The sequence below is a fragment of the Crocodylus porosus genome, unplaced genomic scaffold (assembly GCF_001723895.1).
Source record: "Crocodylus porosus isolate Cpor-Errol unplaced genomic scaffold, CroPor_comp1, whole genome shotgun sequence".
Classification (NCBI taxonomy): Eukaryota; Metazoa; Chordata; order Crocodylia; family Crocodylidae; genus Crocodylus; species Crocodylus porosus.
In genome coordinates this window covers 13,301,989-13,322,513 of record NW_017728906.1, presented here as the reverse complement: position 1 = coordinate 13,322,513, position 20,525 = coordinate 13,301,989, and the positions used below count along the sequence as shown (strand labels likewise).

The following is a 20,525-nucleotide window of genomic DNA, read 5'->3' as shown; positions in this document are numbered from 1 at the left end:
TAACTACCAGAGCTGAGTCGGCGGGGGGGGGGAGGAGAGACACACCACTGATTACGAGGTAGAGAAAACAGAACCAGATGTACAGATCCCAAAGCAAACATGCAAGGCTGGTATCAAGAAAATCCCTTCATTTGTAAAGTGAACCTAGAATGGGACCGCTGAGAGAAACAAGGAAGCCCAGTCTGTATTCCAAAGATTTTTTTTCTCACTTGAGCATAAGAGTCCAATTTTGCAAAGGGGAATAACTCTTCCAAAGGCAGTGGATTTTCCCCAATGTAAAAAAAAAAATGTTAGCAAGATGACAACCAGGTCCTGAAATGTTGCAGTTTTGAAACCTGTATTTTTTTTAACCCTCAGTATGCAAACCTTTAATACATGCTGATTTTCTCCAGCTCTGTCACCCCTTTCTGACTATTCTTCAACTACTATGAACCCCACCAGGGTCTGCTTTGAAGCTGTGCATTCTCTCCGCTCCTCCACCCCAGCTACAGCGGATCACCCTGACTTCTCAAAGGTTCTTCTATTCAGGTTGTATCAATGGGGACAGCAGCACTGTGGAAGATTGTAAACAAACTCCAGGGTATTTCTAAATGAAACAAAAAGGTTACTTTATTCAACAATATAAAAATAAGATTCAGAAGTCATATTGCAAGAGTGTTAACACTTAAAAAGGTTGCACTATGACACTTTCCATGCAAGTTCCTCAAAGGGATGCTATACAGCCATTTAAAAATGGTACTTTGCATTGTATTAACAAAATTCAAGGTGTCACTGGTAGCTCTCACTTAAACCTTGACAAACCTAAGCTGCAAGCACCCTGCTCTCTCTGCTAGAGGGAGCCATCACAACATATACTATATTTTGTCACAGAACCATTCCCACCAGAAACAGTTTCAAATTTAGTGACAGCACAAAGGTGAATTTTGAAAGAGCCAATATACTTTCATGGATGCGTGCATGCAAAGGTACACATGTTCACTTATTCTGTTACATCCACAGTATTAAGTGACTAAAAATCAGTGAACTGCTATGGACAGCAATTTTTTCCAGCACATTAAGAGTCACTTAACTTTCAAGAAATTTGGTTAACAAGTCAAAAGCCATTTGTCCTCCACAGCAAATTACAAGTTTTGACAAACTAACCTTAACTACTTATTAAAATAGTTTTGACACAATGGTAGCAGGAAGAAGGAACAAATTAAAACTGTTACTGTACTAGCAATGTTGAAGGAGCAGACACAAAACACCATGTGTTTCAAGCAAAGAGCCACAGAACAACGTTGTATCTTTAAGGTCCTCTGCACAACACATCTCAGTCTCCAGAGCTCTGCGAATGAATCCAAACTCATAATCAGTATTTTAGTATCTAGTCTTCCCCACCCCCACACCCCACCCATGCATGCAACTGTAAACTGATTGTTGAAATTCTCAGGAGGCTTGACAAAACAGACAGCGGATTAAGGAGCGATCAATGAAACAGCAGCAAGGCAACAATTTACCCAGCAGGGTTGTCTAGATAAAAAATCTGTTCACTGAGGATTTATCTATTACCTTTGTCATTTAAGCTCACTTGTTCCCCCTTTACCTCAGCCTCTAACCCATAAGTCAGAGACCTCAACTCACTCAGGGCCACTCAGCGTGACAAAGAAACCATGTATTGTGCTTCAGTTAGAAAGGTTGGCAGTGAAAACAGAGAACCTGCCGGTGTCATGCCTTCATACTGTTGCAACAGATTGGAGATAGCTGCCTTGGACTGCAACAAGAACCACTGTCCCAGAAGGCCCTCAAATGCTGAAGGAGGCCGTGGACAGCATCTCTAGGATCTGCCCCTTTGAAGGAAGGGCTAAACTCCAAGAAAAACAAGTTCTACTCAGTCCAGGGGGAAGTGTACAGCTGAAGTGACTTGAGAGGGGGGCACAGTCACCTACAAAGCAGCTCCAAAAACCTACAAAAGCAAGTCCCATCTAACCTCAAGCATGATTGCAGTCATAAAGAGGAACAAGCAACAAGATGGCCAGTCACCTGAAGTACACAGGACATTGCTGCATTGGATAAAAAAGACAGTTCATTTTTGTAAGAAACAATATATTTTATTTTTCTGACACCACAGCCCTGGCGAGTGGTTTTGTACCAAATTTAATGGAGGTTACACAGAACGTTTTACGCTGGGGAGGAAAAAAAAAAAAATAACCACAAAAAAAAATCCTGGATAACTTTTAGTGTCTGTTCCACTCCCACATTAATAAAATCACTTGGGGTTTCTAAGAAAAGGAGAATAGGAAACAGTGAGAGAGACTACTGTGGGATGTAACAGCGTCCAAGTCCAGCCCCTTCCTGAAAGTGGGAAAACTGCCCACAGGGAGAGGCTCTCCTAGATTTACTCCCCAAAATAACACAATGTATTGCAGCTGCCATAGGAGGAGACAGAAGGGGACGGAGAGAGAAGCCTATTTAATAAGGAGTGGGAGGGAGAGACAGAAGGTGCTGGACAGCACTCCATAATTTGAAAAATATGTCCTTAACTTATTATTTATTTCTCTTAAAAGATTCCCCTCACTGAACTTAAGTTCCTTTTTGTGCTTTTCATTAATACTCTGCTCTGAGGTCGTAGTTTGGTTTTCTATACATTGGAGTTGAAGGAAAATAGTCCGAAGTTCTGAAGATGGATTCTCCACCTAAAGTAAACAGCCTAGAATCCCATTCTCCTCTCACCCCAAAGACTAAAGTCTCTGCTAAAATCCCTTTTACAATATAGTACAGTACACAAAAAAACCCCCAAAAAATAACCAAGAGTCCTGGGAGAAGCCAGTCCAAAGGACGTAAACATACAGAGAATGGTGCAACTTGTGACAAATGGCAATTCTCAAAATACAGCTACAGATTCTCAAAGCAGGTGCCATCACGGGATACCCAAGTCCACAAAAATAATTTTTAAAAAATAAATCTTAAAAAAAAACAACCTGTTAAAATGATTTTTTTTTCAGGTAATTCCATACATTCGAAATTTCCCAAAGTGTCCTCTGGTCTCTTTTCACCTATTGCATGGCCAAACTGTACTCCTGAAGCTCCCAAGAAAGCCCTCAGGATGTGGAATCTCATCTTGACAAGGATGTGAACATCCAGTCTTAGGGTAGCAGCTTAAAACATCATGTTCCCTGGATTTCCAGGGCCTTGGCTAAATCCTCCCATTCCAACATCAGCAGCCATACCTCGGGGTCTCATCTGGGGGGGAATCATGATGTTCTGTTGGGGTCCCATCATGCCCTGCATTGACATCATCATGCCGGGTGAGCCTACAGGGCCTGGATGACTATATAACCCAGCAGGGGCTCGGTCCTTGCCTGGAATCATGCCCACTGCAGCCACTGGATTACTCATGAGTGTGGGCTGGCCAGGCATTGCCGTTTGTGCTGGTGACATCATCCGATGATGAGGTCCCATCATCCCTTGCTGTAGAAAGGCAGGCGGTCTCATTGGGTTATGGCCTGGCATGGACGGAGCTGTTCCAAGGGGGATGTCAGAAGTTCCCACTGGCCCCGGACCTCCCATGCCAGGTAACGTTATTCCCATTCTTGGAGTCTGCTCTCCTATCATTCCCTGCATGTGCGAGAATCCAGGCCCAGGGCCCTGAGGCTGCTTGCGACCTGGACCTTCCCCGCGAGGGAAATACTGCAGTGTCTGGCTAGGCTTCTCTGATGGAATAATCCGGGACAGGTCAAACTCTGGTATTCCAGTGGCTCCAGGGCGGATCACCTCCTGCAGCTCTGGATCAGTGAAAACTGAAGGCATGTTGTTTCCAAGAACTGTGAAGGAGTCTGGACCACCAGGGCCTCCTGTCTTGCAAAGTGCTGGATCCGTTGAACTTTGGGGCAGGTTGGTGGGACGCCCAAGAGGTCCTTCTCCGTGGAAGCCCATTCCAGCTGGGAAGTTGCCTTGGCCTCCACTGGGGCCATTGTGTGGGAATGGCACCTGCTGTGGAGGGGACTGTACTGGAGGAAACCCCTGCGGGAAGCCCAGGCGTCCTTGAGGTACCATTGGAGGATCTTGGGAACTGTGCCCCATCATCGGATTGTGTGACATCAAGCCAGGTCCCACAGGGACCCCATGAGGAGGTATATTGGGTCCCATTGCATTTGGAGAGGGCATCTGGTTATTATGGGAAAGAGGTTGGGTCATTCCCATTGGGCTAAGGGTTGGCATCGAACCCACTGAGTTCGGACCTGAAATTCGAGGATTCTGAGAGTTAATGCCCATTCCTAAAGGAAAAAACACACAAAACAAAAGGAAAAGAAAACCATTTAGAGCTGAGATAGTAAATAAAGACACAAGAACTTTCTGTAAAATTCCTAGTCACTATTTCAACAAACAAAAAAACCTGCAAAAAACACAGGGCTAGAGAAAATGCCAGAATAGCAACATTGCAAAATGCAAATTTATTTAACTACAAAAGTACAGGTTTGCCATAAGCATCACTAAATCTCCCCTCATACACAGCACCCCATCACTTTGATAGAACCCTGCTCTCAAAGCAGAATCTAAATCCAATTTATTTCTTCAGTTTTGTCAAAGTTGCCAATAAAGGGTCAATCAGTGACAAATGGGTGCAATACGTCTGTCAACATACACAGGCATTTGTCCACTGAAAGGTGACCGAACATCCCTTTCCAAACATACATGATAGACAGCTGTCTTACCATAATTAAAGCTAACTGAATAATATTGGTCACGTGTATTGTTATTAGTAGATCATACATGCTTAAAGTTGTCATCAAGTATCTATTCAACTAGTCAATTCTTCCTTAGACACTTCATCACCTCTAATCATTGTTTTCCCAGGCTGATGGTGAACCAATGACAAACAGGTGAACTCTCCATATATCCACTACCAGTTCATTACCTTGCCCTGGGATATCCACTCAGCATCTTTTTCAATTTTGTTAGCTGGGTGCTTTTTTAAGTTTAGAAAAGCCCCACTTCAATATTATACCCGAGTGTAACTCTTGACCAGTAAAAGGCAAGATCACAAATATAAATACATTCATCCATTATACAACAAGTCTACAACCCCAGGGGACAAAAAGTTCCTCCCCTTCTTCCCTAATCCCTGTGCAAGGAACAAAATAACTTTCCCTTTCTCTGGCAGTCCAAACAGTCACCGCACTGCATTCCTTGTGCAAGAAGGTGCATGTCCTTGGGAAGCACTCCAACCTTTTCTTCTCTAATAGTAGCTGTATACGGAAAATAGATGAAGAGGAAGAATAGATGGTCCTGTGTCTATGGAAATTGATGGAACTTCTTTAACACGGGGTAAAGCCAGCAGAACAATCTTTTCCCAGCTAGCACGCTGTGGGCACATCGATGCATTCATTAAATGCACAGTGCCTACTGCACATTAAATTTAGTACTTGCAGAAGGAAGTACTAAATAAATGCGCAGTAGGCTTCCCTACATTACGTTAACTCAATCGAATGCCTTTTTCATGACAGTTAATGTGCAGTAGACTAATACTACTGCACATTAGCATAACACAGTTTTTGCTGCGATGCTGTAAAGCACAGACAAATCAGTCTACTGCATATTAACTGTCTCACGCAGGCGCGCCCTGGATGTCTAATCCCAGAAACTTCTTCACACCAGCTGTCCTCATTAAACATAGGTACTCCCACTGATTTCAGTACCTACCTCATCATAGAAAAGGTTTACAGACACTGTTGGGATACACTATGCAAAAAAGAAAAAAAAAATCTGGCTGCAAAAAGATAATTCCAGCAACTCCAGTCTGTGAATTTACTCTTCCTCCTCAAAAGCATTTCATGGTGACACTCTTCAAAGCAATCTGTATTAATCGTCCTTCCCACCTGGTGCAGCTTCTAAGAACGCTCCCTTATGCTACCTGACAGCATTTCCTTATGCTGCCTCCGTTTCTTACCTGGTACATTGTTCATCGATGGCAAGTTTGGGGAACGTGCTGGAGGGGAGTCATCATCTGAGCTGGCCACAGTCTTGATGGCATCGTGGTAAAGCGGCGTAGAGCTGGGCATGGCAAACTTGGACATCCTGGACATCATGATAGAGAGGGGATTCTGGGAGAGGGTGGGTTCGGGAGGCATTGTATAGGGGCTGCTAGAGGGAAGATTTCCAGGGAGTGTCACAGGAGCAGACTGGCTGACAGTGGAAGGAGGTGGACCACCTGAAAAAAAACAAAACAAAACCCCCATCTAGTCATTTTTCTTTGGAATAATTTGTTTGCTGCTTTGTTTTTAATTCCTCTCCTGGAATCTCGCTAAGTACAAGAAACCCAATGGCTTTCAAGAAAGGTACCAGTATGGTGAGATCTAATCTGAAGTTCCCACTGATTCTCATCTAGGAGATCTCTCCAAGGATGGTGCCTTGCACACACTACAAGAAAAAAATCCAGAAGTGCAGTTAGCTAGATGAAAACATTTTCCCAAATGCCAGCTGCAATTCCTAGTTCAATTCTTTTCCCTTTCCTTCAGGATATGCCCCAAGTGTAAACAAAGACAGTAGCCAAGAGACAGAGTTAGTGGTCAGTGCAGCACAGGCATTCTTGCAAGTTCTGGACAGCCATTAGATGCTAAAAGTAAAAATTTCCTATTTTGATTTAAGCTTCATTCCTTTACATAAACAGCTCATTTCAGTGAGAGTCCCAAGGAGTTAATCTGCTCTTATTAGTTTCATACAATTCCCTCCCTCTGTCAAAAACCAGAAACAGTTTTATGCCTTTCCCAACTCCATGTCCCTTCACTAACACACTTCCATCTGCTTAGGCCAATTTTGAAGCATGAGGGCCTAATTAAAATAAATGTTATGACACAAGCAAAATGCACCACAAAACAGAAACAAGGAAAAAGACATGCAAAAACATGCACCATCATAGAAAGTCTGCTCTTGGATAAGGTCCCAAGGCACAAAGCATGGACACAGACTAATGCCTGACTCAAGCTTCAGTTATCTGAACCGAAAACATGACGCAAACTGAACAGCCAGCCTCAGAAACCACTACCAGCAAACACTCCAGATTCCACCCTCCCACCCCATGAGGTATATGGCAGACAAACAACTCTGAAAAGGAGGACTAAATGACTTATCTGAAGAAGTCTATGGTTGCCACAGAAGTTTGCAACTCTACGTGCACATTTCAGAGTCACAAGCACAATCAATTTTTTTAAAGCAGGAAATACGCCTGTGGTTCTCTCTCGGTGCATTTATCACCCTGAGACACTAGAGGGCAGCGTAACCAAGCATCTTGCACATGCTTCTTTCCAACTCCTGCAGTCAGATTTCACAAACCAAAAAGCTCCAGAGGGCTGGATCCACACCGATTCTGCGACTGCTGCTGCACAGAAACCCTGCACGCTAAGGACCTGCTTATCTGGAAGCTTACCAAAGGAATAGACTCAGGTACCAATAAGCTTTGAACATAGAGGAGAGAGATGGGACTGGTGCTGCAGAGAGGCAAGACAGACCACAAACTTAAACACATTTACAGATCTTCTGCTAAAGTTCTCTGAGGTAGGAAAGGTATCTAGCTTGTAGCCATACTGGTCTAGAGGCAAAAGGCATCAGAACTCAGGGTAAAGGTGATACCTTTTATTAGACCAACTAGATTTTTGCAAAGATGTCAGCACTTAGCACAGCAGGGACACCAGCCTGGGATGAGGTCTTCTATATGCTATGCTAATCAGCTGAAGGCATACAAGGGATGTGAAGAGTCTACCTACCACCTCCTTAGCTATCTACAAAACAAGTCAAAATCTGGTTTCAGGTCAGTGAAACTCTTCCCAGAAGGCTGTGTCAAGGGAACCTAGAAAACCTTTACAATTCTTGTACCTGGAAAGAGAGCTCATACAGTCCATATTTATTAAAAGGTACCTCTTGCTTCCTCATTCTCCCAACAAATCCCTTTATTTCAAACTGCTGCTGTGATTTAAAATGGCAACATTTCTCCAGAATGCCAAAGTGATTCAGAAACTAGTGGCAGGTTGGCAAAGGGAAACTGCTGAAAGTTCTTCTGTTAAAAATTATCTCCCTCACCCTTTCCTCCAGACTGATAGAAATGCCCAAGCCTCATCTTTAGGACAAGCACAGCCCAAGTACATTCACAGCATGCAAGTGGAGAGAGAAAGAGGCAACATACTGCAGCACTTGCTCCAAGTTCCACTCACGCACCCACCCATTTCGTTCTGAGCCTAGAAACAGCCTCCTTCAAGTTGGCAAAGACAACTGCCTAAGCAGAGAAAGCTCGTCTCCAACCACCACATACACGTACATTAGGAAATCTCTGCAAATCCCCCAGTCTCTTTCTTCACACTTCAAGCTGACTATAAACACAAAATCTGCATCAGGATGGAACAAAAAGCACTGACCTGACTCCACATTGCCCAGCATGGCTGGGGACGACATGGTGAGAGATGCTTTGTGGTTTGGGGGGATCCCAGGGCTTTGCAGTGGGGGCTTTGGAGAAGAAGTCCAGCCCGGAGAAGGTGCAGGAAGGGACGGAGACTTGAGGTGGACAGGTGAAGCAGCAGCAGATCCCAGAACGGGGGGAGACTTAATAGAAGCAGCAGCTGCTGCTGCCGTTGGGCCTGCAAGCATTCCCGCCAGCTGGGATGGAGTCTGAGGCGACTTGAGGTTCCCCGAGGGAGAACCCATCATGGGAGACTGAACCTGGCGCATGGTAGGAGACTTTAGAGGGTTGATGCCAGGTGAATGCACCTGACTGGCTGCAGAGATATCCAAGGGCTTGCGTCCTAGGCTGCGCTGAGTTGGGGGAGCTGTGTTGAGGCTATTAGGGTTACTGGTGGGGTTGAGAGGTAGTGGCGGCATGTGACTGAGCCGGTTGTTAGTCCTTTGGTCAGGCCCCATCTGCTCTCTGAGATTTCGAAGGCCAACTCCTGGGCCCTGAGACATGGGAAGGAAAGGCCTGGGACCCATGCCATACTCCTGTTGGGGATGCTCTCCAAATGGCAAGGGCATCATTTTCTGTTGAGAGGGGAGCATCTCCGAGACACCCGGACGCAGTTTCATCATCTCCTCTGGCCCCACTCCAGCCTCCCTCATCTTCTGAGGTACCATGGGTGGGTTGGAGCCCATGTTAACATTCATATTCATGTCCCCTTTCATGCTGCCAGGGCCCATTCCAAACTCCAGCTCCCTACCAGGGCCCATCTGAGGAGGAATCCCTTTTGGGAATTCCCCCCTGGAGGGGCTCACAGGCCCTTCAACTGGCATGCGAGGAAAAATGGGGTTATTCCCAGGCTCCATGTGTCTCTGTGCAGGAATCATCCGATTCATCTCCATGCCAGGTCTAATGCCTTCCATGTTCAAGCCAGGAGGAAGGCCCAGTTGTTTCTCTGCCAACTGCTGCTGATAGATCTCCTCTGGCAGGCCCTGGGGATTTGGGAATCTCTCCCCTCGGCCAGGGCCGCTGAAAACACCCTGGCCTGGAGGAAAGTTTCGGCCATCGGGGATTTTTGGCACATCTTCTGGCCAACTGACTCCTGAAAGCCCAGGTCTGGATGTGGGGTTGGGGACATTGGGGCCTTCCACATCGGGATTGATCATTCCGGCAAACCCAGGCAGGCGCATCTGGCTTCCAGGCATGTTAGGGTGAGGGGCCATGCCCCTAGGGGGCAGAGAATGAGATATATTCATACCCTCAGCAAAGGGCTCTGGACCTCCAGGTCCCCAGCCCTCCCCAGGGGTTATTTGGTAAGGAGGAGGGGGACCTCGCACCACCCCTCGAGGCCCATGCTGGTGGACCATCATGTCCTGGAGGGAACACTGCTGCACAACCACCTGCTCCTGCTTCCTCCTTTTCTCCTCATAAAACTCCTGCTGCAGCTTTAGCCAAGCCACTTGCTCAGGTGTCATGTGATCCAGGTGGTCTGGTCCAATTGGTCCAGACTGGGAGTTCATGGGTGGTGGCCCCAGGTCATCCGGTGAGAAGGGCATCTCCCTGTGTCCTTGAGGGCCAAATGGAGCCCCTCCATCTGTCCGAGGCCCAGGCCCTTTGCCTAAACTTTGGGACTGAGCCATCATGGCCTGAATTGGCCCTTCAGGTTTCTTCTGGGGACCATCCAGCACCCCTGGATTTTGGGGAGGCCCCCCACTTGGCCCTCCAGTGAATTCCTTCTCATCAGGGAAAAGCATACGCTGTATATCTCTCAGAGTCTGCAGCGAGCGCTCTCGATGTTCTAGCTGCTCTTGTGACAGTCCATCTGGATTCTCACCCAAGCTGGATGGGTCCCCACCAGATACCTGCTGGGTTGGACCTTTGGGATCAGCAGCAGAGCTGTTGCTCCCCTGGGAGACTGGGCTGACTGCTCGATTATTGGGGGTTGAACTCTGCCCAAATCCCTCAGTCTGCAATGGGGTAGAGTTAGCAGGACTGCCCACAGACATTACTTTGCTTTCTACTCCAGGGCTATCCTGATCAATGGGGCATGACGAGGGGGCAGCGGATTTGGATGCTGGTGCCAAAGCAGGTGGGGTCGGCTGTATCTTGGCATTCTGGGGAGGATTCTGGTCCTGTGGGGCAGCGGGTTGAGGCTGTGGCTGTGGCTGCGGCAGGGGCTTGGTTTCATTCCGAAGTGCCGTGACTGGGGTGTTCTGAAAGACAGAGCAGTGCGTTTCACTGCAAGAACTGACAATGTGCAAACACAACAGTGTTCATTTTGCTCAAGTATCACGCAAAGATATGAATTATGACATTTACACCCCATTCCTGTACCTGCTGGATGAGTCCAGAGGCAGGAAAATACCAATCCATAATGCTAATGTATCCCCTCCATCCCACCCCCAAACAAACACAAACAAAAAACCTAGACTACGGATGCCTCAAACCATCCCCACCCCTTCCATCCCCTAAAAGCAAGAACACCACTCTCTCCCATCTAGAACACGCATTTTAAAACATAATCTTTCCCCCAACATATACAATAGCAGCCACACAGTCCTATGAAGAGGCACCCTACCAGGGGGACAGTGTTTCTCTCTGCTTTGCTGTTTGAGATGTTTTGGATATGAAAGGATACGATGGTTTCTGCCTGTCCTTTCAACACAGCTTCTGCAGCCCTGCAGACAGACAAACACAGGTGAGGCTAAAGACTGGTAGCTTTCTTTCTTAAATCCCTTTCACCTTCAGCTACCAGAAGGGATAAAAGAAAACTGCCATGCTAATTTTGAACCTTTTTGTGTAAGAGAGGAGAAATAAAAGTAGTAAAGGTTCAGTGTTTATAGTCTTAGTAATTACTATTTTGAGTACACATTACCAGGTAACTCACCCCTACACCCATCCACTGCAGAGGCCATGAAACAGGCTTCTCTGCCAACACATGCTGAAAATTAGGTTTGGAGGAAGAAACAATCATCATTTAGCAGGTGTCAATGCCCTTCTCCTGATGCTGTATCTGCAAGCGTTTTCTAGCCCCACAGAGAACTTAAAGGAAGAAACATGCTTTGACTTGCAGGTGATGGAATTGGCAAGCCACGCTCACCAAGGATATTCAACCATTTACTCACTTATTGGCCATCTCTGTAGAAAAGACATAAACCACTTTGGATGGAGTCTTTTGCCCACTAGATGGCTCTGAAGTGGCAGTCAGGCCATGGGAAGGGGTGGAAGACCTTGGGGCTGAAGCATTCGAAGGAGTCATAGAGTGCGGTGTATGCTGGGAATCCTGGGACTTCACATGGTCAGCTGAGTTGCAGTCTGGAAGGAAAGAAGAGGTGGTAAAACAGGAAATCTTCAGTTTGGAAGCTGGCAGGAAGCTTGTCACCCTCCCCAGCTTTCATGCTTAGCTGGCACCATGCCATCATTCTTATGAGTCCATACTCCTCCCCCAGCCAGTACTAACAGTCTTTGCCTACATCATGCTTCCTCCTGCCTACAGTAAGCAGCTCTGCTGGCACGACATTCATGCTGCTTAGATCTTAGCTGAAGCTCCCAGGTGCTGACTACCTAACAAATAAGATGGTAAGCAAATAAAAATTTAAATCCTTCTAATCTGTGTGGAAACACTTTTATATAAGACCTTTCTTTTTTGCTATTCATGCCACCTGAAGGCTAGCCTGCTGTACTGTCAGACTGCCCACACAGCTTCTAGCTCATGCCAGCCAAAAACTCAGCCACCTCACACACAAACACATCCGTCTCTTGTCACTTTGTCAAGTCTTCTAGAAGACAAACATGCAAATCCTGGAAGGCCCAATATCATGTAGCAGTTTGAAAAACTGTGCAGTTTTGAACCAGCTTTCCTGTGAGGACTCAAAAGCACTTTGCAGACAATTAAATGTCATATCCCTCCCATAAGGACCAGGGAAATTTTTGTTGTACTCAACATTAGAAGAGCCAAGGTGCAATGAGGCCCAGCCTCACTTAAAAGATCAATGGCAGAAACAAGCCTAGCTCCTGTCACCCAATGTAACTTATCCATCCCCATTCACAAAACTGGCTCGTGTCCAACTGGCAGTGTACTGCTTACCACCCTCCCCCTCCACCTGAAACAGAATGGTTCCTGGGAAGCCAACAACAGACAGAGCAGGATGGAAAGAGACTGACAACTTTTATTCATATTCCCCAAAGCTCTAAGGAACCAACTTCCCACCTGACCAGGGCTGCACTTCATTTGAACACAGAACAACTGCAGAAATCTTCCCCGCCCCTACTCTCTCCCATCTCAACTTTTAGATGCTTTGGGCTTGGACACAAAAGGTGTGGACAGTTCTAGCAGTTTAAATTCATGCTAGTTTACACTGGCTCATGATAACCTCCTCTAATTGTTTCATCTGCCCGTTCCTCTGCTAAAGGGAGCGGAGCTAAACCACTGTAAGTTTAAACCTGTTTTATTTAACGAACACATGCTCTTAAGCATCAAGTCCCCCTTCCTCCCCCTTTTCAAATGGTATATCGTTATGTTCATCTATAGCCACAGACAGGCAGACCTCTCAGGCAGAAAAATGCTTTGCTAATACTTGCTAGGCAACTGATCATCTCATAGGTGGCTCTCATGACAATGGTTACATGCATGCGCCTCCTCTGCCAGACATACCTTTGATTTCAGAATCGTCATTCGGAGTGCCAGCATCTCTCTGTTCAAAGGAATCTGCTGAAATGCTCCTCTCTCTCTTCCCCTTCCCCTTGGCACCATTTCCAGCCCCATTCTTCAGCCCCATGCTTCCCCCTGGGCCAGGGAGCACTTTGGGGGGGTGACCTCCACTTTTAGGGTCACAGGGAGAGGGCTGGGACTGGCTAGTCGAGCCCCCCTGCTTGCCCTGGTTGGAAAATTTGGAATCCAGCTGGGGGTTGCCAGATGGGGACATCACTGTGGGGGGACGGACCATCACCTCCTGCTTTGATTTGGGGCTACTGAAAAAGAAAAGAAAAGGGTGGGGGGAGGAGAGAAAGAAAGATCAGACTACAGATTAACATCATCACAAACATGCAATTGGTCCGACTATCACCCACAAAAATCCTCATCTCTTGCATCAGACAGTGGATTCATTCAATTCTGTTGGAAAACAGGATAAAGAGATGCTGTGGCAGTAGCCCTTGCCACCTTTTACCACACAGCTGCTGATGAGTAAGAAACGTCTCCATATTTAGTGTTATCCAGCTTCACTTTCCAACGTGCCTTGGAAGGGTTATCCAAACCAGGATCTCCCTTCTCAAGAAGCCACAAGAAACAGCAGCGGGCCTGCCAGATCCCAGAAACTGCTCAGTCACATGAGAAACCACCTCTGGGGCTTCTGTCAATAAAGACAAGGGTTTCTATGTACACAGAGAAGCTACTCGCACCAAGACCAGCTCAAAGAGTAAACAAACAGGGCACCATAAAGTTCACCACACTAGAGTTCACACCCAAATGACATAATAGAGCTGGGATCACAGAAGAGAGAAACCCACCACAAGGCAGTCCAAAAGAAGGCAACAGAAAGTCAGCATGATTTCAGTGCTTGGCAGGGCAACGTGCCAAGAAAATACAAACCACTGACTATGAAAACTATTAAGCCAGCTACAACCTGCCTCTGAACATGGAAAGAGGAGTAAGCTGTCTCTATACAGACCCCTGGCAAAATGGAGTGGAGAAAGCTTCATTAGCTTGCCAAGATATTCAGGACAACCTTTTCCCCACCTTCTATTCCATTAAACAGACAACATCTTAAAACTGTATTTTCTCCTTGGATTTCCTGCATGCACAGTCCTGCCTTCCTCCTAACCCTTTCTTTTGCCAGTGTCACCTCCCCTTCTTCCACAAGGATCTTCTGGGAAGCCAATTTGTCTCTGCAACCAATGCTTCAAAAGGCAGCGACTATAATAGCCTCACAATCCTCACTTCAGTTGCACAGACAGCTGCTTCAGAGGCACTTCACCCAAGTTACTCCCAGCTCTTCCTGACTGGAGGATGCCGTCAAGCAAACTACACTGTATGTCCTGCACAGCACTGGCCTTCAAGGCTTCCCCCTTTCCAAACCAGTAGAGAACAGTCTCTAAGCTACTGCAAGAGAAGGTGGATAGATGCAGTTTGGGTCATTTGAATCAGCCCATGCCGCTCCTGGCAGTAGGCCACTGCAAGCATTGTGCACAGAAGTGTAAGCACACAGGTCCTGTGTTATGTAGTTATCTCATTGTGGAAATGAAGGTGAGAAAGAGAACAGGACAGGAAGAAGCAGGATAACCATTTTTCCACAATCATTTGGTCACCTGCTTGTGGTAGACCATGAGGGGGTGAGAGCAGTGTTTTCTCAACCTGTAGGTCACAACCCAAAAGTGGGTTACAAGAGTAATGAGCAGAGGGTCACAAACACAAACAAACTTAAACATGGATAAACAAACTTTAAAACTGATTCTCCTTTAAAGGAGACAATTGTGGGAAACCATGGCTATTCCCCCAGTCTGGCAGAGCTCCAGCCTGCAAGGGGCTGCTTGGGACCCTGCATGCCCCATACACATAGCCCCTACCCCACATACCCACCCCCTTCCCCACATACTGGGGGGCTCAGGCCTGAGGATGGGGGGGCACTGGGTTGAGACTGGCCATCCATGTTTACAAATAGGTCCTGGTACAAAAAAGGTTGAGAACCACCAGGGCAGAGGACATGTGGTACCTGATTGTGCGGGGTATGGATCTACCTCTGAACTGAGAGGGAAACAGGAAGTACCCCTGACCTTAGAGCTGCTTAATAGGATAAGATTCTGCAGGCAGGGCTTCAAGTGGAGTGAGAAGCAGTTCATCTTGCTCCAGTCTTTGGCAAATGCTGCAGCAGAGCAGTGCCTCTCCCACTCCCAAGCAGTTGGCTGTGGGTTCTTACCTCTGTGCGTTTCCTGACGGGGAGTTCCTCACTTTGGGGTTACTGGAATGCATTGACAGAAGTCCTGAGCACAGTCACACACACACAGATGGGCTCTCGTCAAGTTCCTCTGGGGAGCCGGCTGCCACGGGCAGCTTTGCAGCACTTTCTGCCACACGCGCCTCTCAGTGCTGTCCGTCCGCTTGCCTTTTTCTTTTTTGTTCCTCTCTGCTTTTGTGCGGGGCACTTCCCTCCTGCCGCTCCAACATTCTCCAGATGCGTGCCTCCTGCCGCTGAGGGGAAGTCTCGCATCTCCGGGGCGCACTGTGTCCGACCACCCCCCCCCATAGGAAGAAAACAGAAGACAGGTAAGGAACAGGAATGAACCGCCCCCATTAGTAAAGGGAAAACAACTGCCACCCCCCTGGTCTGGCAAAGGAGTTCACAACCAGAGAAGACTGCGGCTGGTTCCAAGCAGGAGGAAGCTCTGGCCAGGTATTACGCTCAGAGGTGATGAGGCAATTCTCCTTCCTCCCAAAGTTACATGGGATTCAACACAGCAGGGAAGAGAGAAATTAGGGGCTTTTTTTTGTATTTGCAGTCTGAGCATATGATTATTTCAGCAGATCCCACACAGAATTAAGAGGACCTGCCCACTGGTCCAAACAGCCACTGCCACCACTTGCTGCTCAGAAGAACATGAACTTTTTTTCTTCCCCTCTTACACAACATAGTTAAGTAGTGCTGCACAGCGTACAGGACACTAAAAGAAAGTGCCTCCCTGACCACCTGTGAATAACTAGCTGTGTTCAGGAAGCGAACGACTCTATTAGCCTGAATCACTCTATTAGAAAGGCCGACAGGCCATTAGAAGGCTGCCCATCTGAACTCATTCAGCAACACTGTGCAAGCTACTGAGATTCCTATTCAAAACGAGCATTTTCCAGTATCTTTCTGAGGAGAAGCAACATGCGTGATGCTGGCAGTAAAGGAACACAGAGCTAATTCCGTGTTCACAGAGGAGCAAACTACTGAACACAAATGTTTTTTTTCCTTCAGGCTAAAATTGTTTTAGAACAAATTTCTGTCTCGTATTGTTAACGTATTAAGCATTACTAGTTAAATATTATTCAAGTGTAAATATTCCCTGTATTCCTTCTCAGCATTAAAGAAGCATGAACCAACTGAAACAAAATAACTCTAATCTGGCCAGCAGGGTCTTGTGCGTTGAGGGAACTAGTATTTTAAGGGTATTTAGGGTATACAAATTGATTTGTATATGTGTTGATATGGAAGATTAGATTAGAAACATCAGACACTGTTCGGCCACTGAAACTGGGGCATGACTTGCTGCCAAATCTATGATATTGGACTCTGTAGCTCCCAAGCTCCTAACACCAGTCTTGTGGTGATGTGTCACACATGTGTAGTAATGTCATGTGATGTAGCCTCAATCCAATGTTATTCTCTGGACCTTTATCCAAAGATTCTCCTCTCTGTTATCTCCCTGGCTTTCTGGAGGAACACTGATGACTCCAGTCCATTTGCTCAATATTCCTACCTTCACAAGCCCACTAACACAGGGAGCATTTCTGCAAAAAGATCTTCAGTGGTTTAGTTTGCTACCAGACACACGATGCACTCCAATCGTATCTGCAAACTCCACGGACTTTATTTACTCAAATCCAAGATGAGGACCCCACCCCCCATTCAACATGGGAGGAAAAGACCCTCATCTTGGAATCTGAGTACAAGGCAGAATCTACATGTATAGAATCTAATCAACCAATGTGATGCCATGGCCGGCAGAACAAACCAAACTCTGGCATGCATCCACTGATGCATCTCGAGCAAAACCAGGGATGTCATCCTCCCACTTTACTCAGCCTTAGTGAGGCTGCAGCTGGAGTACTGTGTCCATTTTTGGGCCCCCCACTTCAGGAGGGATGTGGATAAGCTTGAGAGAGTCCAGAGAAGAGCCACCCATATGATCAAAGGCCAAGAGAGCAAGCCTTATGAGGAGGGGTTGAGGGACATGGGACTCTTTAGCCTGGTGAAGAGAAGGCTCAGGGGGCACTTGGTGGCAGCATATAAGTATATAATGGGGGTGCATCAGGATCTGGGAGAACAGTTGTTCATCAGGGCTCTCCAAGGGACAAGTAGGTCTAGAAGGCCACAAACTTCTAGAAGGCCGATTCAAACTCAATACAAGGAAAAACTTCTTTACAGTCCGAGCGTCCAAGGTCTGGAACAGACTCCCCGCCCCAAGGTGGTGCAAGCACCTACTATGGACTCATTCAAAAGGCATTTGGATGTTCATCTTCCTGGAATCATCTGATCCATCTAGACTTCCTGCCTCTGGCAGGGGGGCTGGACTCGATTTCATGAGGTTCCTTCCAGCCCTTAATGTCTATGAAATCTATGAATTCACTGGAGAGTTGTCTTAAATTCAAATTCATTTCAGAGATGAGTAAATGCAGTACATCTCCAGAACCCCAAGCTGATGACTCTCACCGGTTTTGAGAACAATGTTGTGTCATAATTTTACTGTTATTTCTAATATATTAAAAGGGGTGCCTGGCGCTTTACCTGTGTATAGAAAGACAAGAGGTATAATTTTTTAAAAGCACCTCAGTCCCACTAATTTTTACGGCAACTTTGACTTACCAGTCTTTTGCAAACAGAACTTTAAACACTTTTCAAAAGTACCCAAGTCCCCCTTTCCAAGAGATATTCAGAAGCCAATGCAAAATGGTGCACCTCCTGACACACATGCCTGCTGCAACTGTAAGTGCATGATGATGCACGCTTTCACAGGACTCTGGTTTTATTCAGTGCAAAGGATGGACATGGAAGGGGACAGAATTCAGACTGCACAAATAAACCTAAGTCTGACATTTCCTAAATTCAAGTGCTCAAATGCTTTACTTGGCAACATAGAACATTCCTTCAACATTGTCTTTTGTACGCAATACCCTCACACACCCTGTCCGTCAGTACACAAAAACTGGAACTTTGCAGGACTGAGTTGCAAGAAAAGAACCAAATGAAGAATTAAAACGGTCTTTAATTTTAATTATTTAATTTAATTAATGATTGACCTGACAATCACTGTACTCTTCCTTTACTTCCCCCACTCTATTGTATGGGACTGTGGGGCTTGAAATAGAAAACATCACAATCTTTATTTGTGAGGTTTGAATACTTTTAGGTAGAGAATGTTGGTGTCCACTAGGATGAAGCCCCCCACCTTCCCCCCCTTAATCCTTCAACTGTCTAAGTTCTCTACACATGCTCTCATCTAGGTTACCATGGGCCATCAGGGAAAGTGAACTCCAGTTCACAGGGCTGGAGTCTCTCTGCCTTAGAAGAGTCAGCCATCCACCCACAGCACTATTCTTGTTTTTATATTAGAATCTGGAGCCACCGCCAGTGGGTGACCAAACCAAGTTTTAAACTGTTTGAACAAGCAGCATCTCAAAGACTGTCATATATAGCACCTAAGCTTTTGTAGATCTTGTAGATTCCAGCACTTCCTGCGAGCAACTCACCAAGACCCCTGGTGTCACGACACTGCAGTGCTCATCATGGAGGGGATGAGTTCAGAACCCCTTCTCACACAAGCAGAGATCACCTGAAGAAATAGTAGAGGAAGTTACATCAAAACGAATTCACAGCAAGGCCAAACCCCGGGGCCCCTCCTTCCAATGTATCATCCACAGAAAGGAGACCAAAACTTGCTCTAACTGACAATGAAAGAGAGGGCCTCAGCTCCAACTCAGCAGAGATTTGTTTGTGTTAAGATAGCCGCAATGAGGTTTCAACTTGTACAAGTAGGTCTGCTGTAAATAAATATAACAAGGAATAGCTTAGATCTGTTTCAGCATTCCCCCAATTCATTGTGAACCCATCCATGTTCTCAAGTGTTGGCATGATGCTGACACAAGTAATTTCCCTATCTCCTGCATCCACCTGCCCTCAGGAGTTCACGTTTCCCTTACACCTGTGCCAAACCCTGCTCCTTGCAAACACAGGCCAGACAGCTTGCTTAGAGTTGCATAACAATTTTCAATCAGAACAGGGGACTGGAAAGCAAAAACATTATCTATCATCTCCACTTCATAGCATCACACCACACTATAAGGAGATGTGTGACATGCTGTATTGTAGTAAAATAAACAGAGAGTCCTAGATGCTGTCTTGCTTATCCCAACTCATGCCCTGTTACTTCCCACCTAGCCATGGAGTTCATCCATCAACCCTATTCGAAGGGCTGGGAAAATGTTACAGCAGTATGCATTCAGTTCACAGACAAAAACTGTAAATAGACAAGATGGTTAAAAAATGAAGCTAGGATTTGTAAGCACAATTCTGTGGCATGTTGTTCATCAATACAGGGAGACACAACTCCTGTTAAAAGGCAGTATCCTCACCCAATCCACTCTAACACAACAACGCAGGCTGGATGTAAAGTACTAGAGATCCAGTGGACCCAGGGCTATTTAAATGGAGGAGGGTTAAAGCACAATTGCAAATCAAGAGGATTTGCTGTTTGTTCCCACAGCTACCACCAGCTTCCTGCACGACTCTGATCAGCTCTCATCATAACTCACCTAGGAGAAGCCAGGAGGCATTTCAACAAGGCTTAACTCATTAAGAATTGTGTAACACTTCACACTTCTACCTGTCCTTCCCTCCATCTTCTCCAGGTATCAACAGCAACACCCAGTCATCTAATCTAATTTGATGAAACTATCTAATCCTAGAACAATGGAGCTGCATCCTCCACCCAATCAAACAATAAAACCATCAACATAATACAAGGGCACCGATTTAATTGGGTAACAAACAGGCACTCCTGCAACAAAACACTTAATGCAGTAAAACCTAATCATAGCCATACAGACTCCCCTTTCCCCAACCCTGCAGCTGACATCAGCCATTATGGCTTCCACAGAAAGATACCATGTCTATGTCCACAGTGACACGTTGAAATTTCTACCTAACACAGCCTAAAGCAGCAGTACAACATGGTCCAAATTTACCTTTTCACTTAAGGAACAGCATGTTCTGGGATAAGAGAGAACCTCTCAAGGGAAACAGAGCTCAGCTGCCCAAGACATCAGAGCCTCCACTTGACAAGACACTGGCAACAGGATTTAGGACTGGACAAGGGAGGGACTGATCGGATGTGACCCTTTTCTAGCTTCGAC

The 20,525-nt window shown here is 46.2% G+C and overlaps 1 protein-coding gene across 3 annotated transcripts; it reads right to left on the bottom strand.

Moving 5' to 3' along the window:
- Nucleotides 1-591: 591 nt before the first annotated feature.
- BCL9 (B-cell CLL/lymphoma 9) lies at nt 592-18,970 on the bottom strand. 3 transcript variants are annotated; one of them, XM_019528716.1, is made up of 8 exons: nt 18,864-18,970; nt 15,334-15,636; nt 13,074-13,390; nt 11,545-11,734; nt 10,998-11,097; nt 8,388-10,632; nt 5,930-6,190; nt 592-4,256 (listed from the first exon to the last, which is right to left on the bottom strand). In XM_019528716.1, exons 2-8 carry the CDS (start codon nt 15,384-15,386, stop codon nt 3,139-3,141), a joined length of 4,284 nt encoding a protein of 1,427 aa, XP_019384261.1. In that variant the 5' UTR covers nt 15,387-15,636; nt 18,864-18,970; the 3' UTR covers nt 592-3,138. The 3 variants fall into 3 exon arrangements, with proteins under 3 accessions (XP_019384261.1, XP_019384263.1, XP_019384262.1); XM_019528718.1 differs by having other exon boundaries at nt 13,074-13,387; XM_019528717.1 differs by lacking the exon at nt 18,864-18,970 and having other exon boundaries at nt 15,334-16,876.
- Nucleotides 18,971-20,525: the final 1,555 nt, after the last annotated feature.

Excerpts from the sequence above, each read along its gene's own strand:
- BCL9 (XM_019528716.1), bottom strand. The coding sequence starts at position 15,386 with ATGCATTCCAGTAACCCCAAAGTGAGGAACTCCCCGTCAGGAAACGCA. Across the intron at positions 10,633-10,997 it reads AGAGAAACACTGTCCCCCTG|AACACCCCAGTCACGGCACT; the intron begins GTAGGGTGCCTC and ends TCTGTCTTTCAG. Across the intron at positions 6,191-8,387 it reads GCTGGGCAATGTGGAGTCAG|GTGGTCCACCTCCTTCCACT; the intron begins GTCAGTGCTTTT and ends GTTTTTTTTCAG.